The sequence below is a fragment of the Aureococcus anophagefferens genome, assembly GCF_000186865.1.
Source record: "Aureococcus anophagefferens unplaced genomic scaffold AURANscaffold_11, whole genome shotgun sequence".
NCBI classification, from domain to species: domain Eukaryota; class Pelagophyceae; order Pelagomonadales; family Pelagomonadaceae; genus Aureococcus; species Aureococcus anophagefferens.
Genome location: NW_008705571.1, coordinates 153,823 through 159,609, shown reverse-complemented (window position 1 = coordinate 159,609; position 5,787 = coordinate 153,823). Strand labels below are relative to the sequence as shown.

Sequence of the window (5,787 nt, the reverse complement as noted above, 5' to 3'; positions counted from 1 at the left end):
GGACGTCGCGCACGCCCGAGTCCCACAGCGCCGCGCAGCGCGCCGCGGACGGCGCGAGCGCGTAGAGCCGCAGGCCGGCGACGGGCGGGAACGCGCGCGGCGGCCCGGGCGCGAGGCGCCGGCCCAGGCCCGCGCGCGGCACGCCGTACGTCGCGGCGCGCGGCCCGGGCCACGCCGGCGGCGCGTCCGCCGGCGGCGGCCCCGCGCCGACGCGCGCCGCCGCGGCGCGCGCGATGGCCGCGCCGCAGAAGGCCTTGGCGACGACGACGGCGTCCGCGAGTTCGTCGCCGCGCGCGAGCGCCGCCGCGAGCGCCGACGAGAGCACGCAGCCCGTGCCGTGCGCGCCGCCGGCGCCGAGGCCCGCGACGCGGCCGCCCGCGAGCCACGCGGTGCGGTTTCCGTCGGTCCAGAAGTCCGCCGCGTCGCCGAGGTCGACGTGGCCGCCCTTGAGGAGGACGGACCCGCAGCCGAAGCGGCCGAGGAACGCGGCCGCGGCGGCCTCGACGTCGCCCGCGGTCCGGACGCTTCCCGGCTCGAGGCCCAGGAGCGCCTCGGCCTCGCGCGCGTTCGGCGTCGCGACGGCGCAGCGCGGCAGCAACTCGCCGACGAGGACCGCGACGCCCGCGGCGTCGAGGAGCGGCCGCCCGGAGCTCGACGCGAGCACCGGGTCCAGCACGAGCCGGCACGCGGCGTTGCGCTCCAGGAACGCGGCGACCTCGCGCGCGGCGCCCGCGCCGCTCAGCATGCCGACCTTGACGCAGGCCGGCGCGAGGTCGGACTCGAGCGCGGCGATCGTCGCCGCGACGTGCGACGGCGGCGTCTCCAGCGCCGCGGCGACGCCCAGCGAATTCTGCGCCGTGAGCGACGTGACGACCGCGCAGCCGTGGACGCCGAGCGCTCGAAACGTGCGCAGGTCCGCCTCGACGCCCGCGCCGCCGCCGGAATCACTGCCCGCGATGGACCACGCGATGGGCGGGCCGCTCCGCAGGCCGCTGGCGCGCGCCATCCAGAGCAGCGCGACGAGAACGGCGCGCATGTCGGCAAATGCACGCGTGTGCTCCGCGATGCTGCGGACGCGTCTGCGGCCACAGCAGCGGAGCGCGGCGCCGATAGAGCGAGCGTTTGCTTCACGACTTCTTCATGGTGAAGTGCCCCATTTTAACTTACTGAGTAGCCTCTCGAGCCATTTCGGGTTCGAGCGGGCTGCTACCCCCCTGCGCTCTCCGCGGGCTCGCGTCGTCGCACTCACGCTCACGCGTCGCGGGTCGCGGCGGTGAACGGGCAGCATGCCGCAGAAACTTCAGTTGACGGCGTCAAAAACCTGCGTCCGCGACGAGGGGCGCCCGCGACGAGAGGGCTCGGCGCGGAGGGCCGACGTCGCCTCGCCTCCCGGGGGCCTCGCGCTCGGGGCGGGGCGCTCGGCGGGGCGCGGCGCCGCGCGCCGACCGTCGCGCCCCGCGCAGGTGGCACGAGAAGCGGCTGCCGGCGAAGGCGGACGTCGAGCTCGCGGACGACTTCCTCGACTACAAGTACATGGTGGAGGTGCTCCTGAAGGCGCTCAAGGACAAGAAGGACCACGCGCACATCGAGAAGACGCTGCCCGTGTTCTTCCGCGAGTGGCAGGGCGGCTTCGCGCTGATCAACAGCGCGACGACGGTCGACGACTGCAAGGACTGCCTCGACCACCCCGTGCTCCACGGCGTGCTGACCAACGCCAAGGAGGCGGAGCTCGTGGGGCGGCTCCTCGCGCGGTCCTTCGTCGGGCCCACGGGCATGCAGGTCCTGCACCGGTCCATGCTCGAGCTCGACAACGCGCGGTCGTGCAAGCACGCGAAGGAGCGCGCGTCGCTGCTGATCGAGGAGGTCGTCTTCGCCGAGGGCGCCGACGGGCCGGGCGTCGAGACGGAGGTCGTCTCCGAGCTCCGCGCGGACCTCGGCGCGCTCCTCTGCGCCTCGTCCGTGAAGAAGCACGAGGAGGTGCCCGAGAACGACGACCCGGAGCGCGTCGACTGGTGGGCCGACTTCCTCAACAGCCGCGCCTTCCAGTGGGGCCAGCGCTACGCGGTCAACCAGCAGTGCAAGCTCATCCTCGAGGCCATCGCGGGCGACGTCGAGGGCAACGAGGAGGAGGAGGACCAGGAGTGAGGCCCCGCCGGCCGCGCGCGCGCGCGCGCGCGGCGCGACGACGGGGGCGCGTCCGGGGCGCCTACGGACCTTCGGTCGACCCTCGGCGCGCCGGGGTCGGGCGTCCGGCCCCGCGCCTCGCGATCGGCCGAGGGCCTTTTCTTGAGGTCGGCGTTGGCGCGGCGGCGCCCCATTGAATTGAACATCTTTGCGGGATCCGAAACGATGGCCCCGGGCAGCCGCGCGGCGATCTTGTGGGCGCTCCTGGCGTGGCGGTGCAGCATGCTGGCGACGCCCAAGGCCGGCGTCGTCGCCCCGCGGCTCGGCGGGCTGCGGCGGCTGCGCCTCCCCGTCGTCGGCCGGGCGCGGGCCCTGCTGCGCTTCCGCTCCGTGCGGCTCCGGCGGCGCCTGGGGAGCTGGCGGCGCCGGCGCCGGCTGCGCGCCGCGGCGCGGCGGCGGCGGCGGGCGCAGCGCGCGGTGCCGACGAACGAGACGCTGTGGGAGCACGTCGGGCGGTCGACGAGCGGGTTCATGGAGTCGCAGCTCGCGTGGCTCGAGTCCGAGGTCCTGTCCGCGGAGCAGGCCATCGACAAGGCGGAGGACGCGCTCGACGACCAGTTCCGCGTCGTGCAGAACGAGGTGAAGCGGCGCCTCGAGGACGACGTGCGCGCGCGGCTCGCGCGCGACGCGTCGAGCCTGCCGCCCGAGTACGGCGCCGCGTCGCTCCGCGCGGAACTCAAATCTTCAACCCGACTTCGATGTGCGCGTACGCGACCGTTTCGACGCAAGGCTTTCTGCTGTGCTTCGAGAACTCGATGAGAGCAATCGATTCGTCCAAAAATCAGCCGAATCGACTTCGAATTGACCGAGCGAGAGAGTTCCGAAGTTTGGTGGGGACCCCCCAAACCAGTGGTTGATTCCCACACAGGTGTCGCTGTGCCGCGCGGCCAACGGCGCGCGCGCGCTCTTCCGCGGCCGCTCCGCCGGCGGCGAGGCGGCGGCGGCCCACGCGGCCGTCGCCACGGTCGCGCGGCTCTACTCGCTCTGCCTCACGGGCGGCGACCCGCGCTTCTTCGACCGGCTCGGCGCGGGCAAGCGGCGCGTGCGCCGGAGCACGGCGCTCACGGCGGCCTTCGCGGCCGTGCCCTACCCGACGAGCGCCGCGGGCCGCGCGGCGCGGGGCCTCCGGCGCGTCGCCCTCTTCCTCGTCGTGCGCCGGCTCGCGCTCGCGAAGCGGCTCCCCGTCGCGGAGCACGCGTGCCGCCTCACGTTCGCCGCGGCCGTCGAGCGCACGGTCGCGTCCGCGGCGCCGGCGCTGGCCCGGTCCGCCGACGACGACCGCCACGAGTGGTACTCGACGGCGCGCGCCGGCGCGCGGGGCTCGACGCGCGCCGGCCCGGGGGGGGGGGGGGGGCGGGCGCGGGGCGCCGCGCGCGCGCGCCGAGCGACCGCGACGCATCGCGCGACCGTCCCGCCAGGTCCGCCTCGACGAGACGAAGACGCCCGAGGAGCTCGCGAAGCGGCAGACGCGGCGCTTCTCGACGCTGCTCCACGCGGCCCTGCGCCGCGCCCGCGCGACGATCCGCCGCTGGCGCGTGCGCTGGGCGTCGCGGCGCCGGCTCAAGGCGCGGCTCGAGGCGGACGACGTCGAGCGCCGCGCCGCGGACAAGCGGCGGCGCGTGCGGTCGCGGTCCGCGCTGCGCGCGCTCGTCTTCGCGAACGCGTACGCCGCGACGCCGCGGGCCCTGATGCTCCGGCAGGAGCACCTCGACGAGCCGAAGCAGGGCGAGCGCCCGGTGCGCCACCCGGAGGTCCTCGTCGTGACGCGGTCCGCCCTCGGGGCCTACGAGCTGAGCCGCGGCCTCAAGGCGTCGCTGCGCTTCGCGCGGCCGTGGATCCTCCGCAAGGTCCTCGCGGCCGTGCTCCGCGTGCGCCGCCGCCGCGAGGCGCAGCGCGTCAGCGGCAAGCCGCCGTCGCTCGCGTCCCGCGCCGCCTCGAGCGCCGTCGTCGGCCTGGGCGTCGCGGTCAAGACCTACGTCTTCGTCGTCGTCAAGTCCGTCCCCTGGGTCGTCGCGCTCGGCTGCACCAAGGCCGGCGGCATCATCGGGCGCTACATCTACGGGCGGCTCGCCAAGGCGCTGCCCGGCGCCATCGTGCGCGCGCCGCTCAAGCTGCCGAAGATCCTCGCGAAGCGCGCGAAGAAGCTCGGCGGGCGCCTCGACGCGGACGGCGACGGCGACGTCGACGTCGACGACATCTTCCGACTCACCGTCGGGAAGCTCCGCCACGCCGTGCCCCACCGGAAGCACGGCGATTAAACGGCCGGGCCCCGGCTTGGGCTTCGCGCGGAACGGAGCACGACGATCGAGCTTCGCGTATCCCGCCGGCGCGGCGCACCGGCGGCCGCGTCACGCGATCGGCGACCTCGCCTCGTCCGTGGCGCGCGGCTCCCCCGACTCTCTGCGTAATTGTCTTACGTCGACCTACTCGGGTTTGCTTGCCCGAGCGGAATCTTGGCGCGGGCCTGGGGAGTATGTCCAGGGAAATGGGGAGTATGTCCAAGGCATGTCCAAGGTGTCGCCGCCGGCCTCGGTAGAGAAGCGCGGCGGCGGCGGGTTGAGCTCCAGGAGCACGGCTGGGAGCATGTCCATGGAAGGAAACTAATTTCGCATGGAGACGCACGTCACCGTACTGAACACACCGTCGATGCCGCATTTTGCGTAGCCGCCGCCCGAGTAGCCCGAGTTGCACATCACATGCACGATGTCGTTCGTGTAGCCCTCGATGGCGCCGGGCATGGCATAGTTCGAGTTCAACACAAACGTAGGCGCGCACGCGTTGGCGGTGCACGTCACCGTACTGAACTCACCGTCGGTGCCGCAAACGGCGTCGCCGCCGCCCGAGTAGCCCGCGTTGCACATCACATGCACGATGTCGCCCGTGTAGCCCTCGATGACTTCATGGTCCGAGTTCGACACAGACGTAGGCGCGCACGGTCCGATTTCGCAATCGTCGACTCCGTAAACTCCGTCCGATGAGACAATCGAGCATGAGTCTTCACCGCCACCGCCATAAACCATACTAGTGTACTCTCCGTAGATGGTGATGGTGTCGTCGCCGGGTTCTTCACTGAGCGCTGCGTCACCGTAGATCCGGTGATTACCATCCCCCGTGACCGTGATCACATCATCGCCATTGTCGCCGCGGATTCGCCCGTTATAGTCGCCTCTGACCGTGATCACGTCATCGTCGTCTCCGCCCGAGACGAAAAATGCATCTCCATTGCCCCAGATGTACCCGTTATGGTCGCCCGTGAGCGTGAACACGTCAGCGCCGTCGCCGCCGAACAAATTGGTGTTTCCGTATCCATCGACCACCATCACGTCGTTACCGTCCATTCCGTAGATCATGGTGTTACCGTTGCCCGTGATGTGCAGGCAGTCGTCGTACTGGGACAGAAAAACGTTGTTGACGCCAGTAGCCTCGCCCGAAAAGCACACGCATTTGTTTGCATATCGATAGTCTGTGTCTGAGGTGACACGAATTCTGGTGCAGTCCGGGCAGCACATGGCGCAGCCGTAGCCGTCGAGGAAGCACTGAGCGGCGGCCTCGGCGGCGGCCGTCGGGTTCGCTGTGGGCGTGCCCGTAGGCGCGGCCGTACTA

General features: G+C 72.3%; 1 protein-coding gene across 1 annotated transcript; it reads right to left on the bottom strand.

The window, feature by feature from the left end:
• Positions 1 to 169: 169 nt before the first annotated feature.
• AURANDRAFT_27237 (hypothetical protein) lies at positions 170 to 1,006 on the bottom strand (the record flags this gene model as incomplete). Its single annotated transcript, XM_009039290.1, has 1 exon — positions 170 to 1,006. A coding segment is annotated over one exon (837 nt), but the record flags the coding sequence as incomplete, so codon positions are not given.
• Positions 1,007 to 5,787: the final 4,781 nt, after the last annotated feature.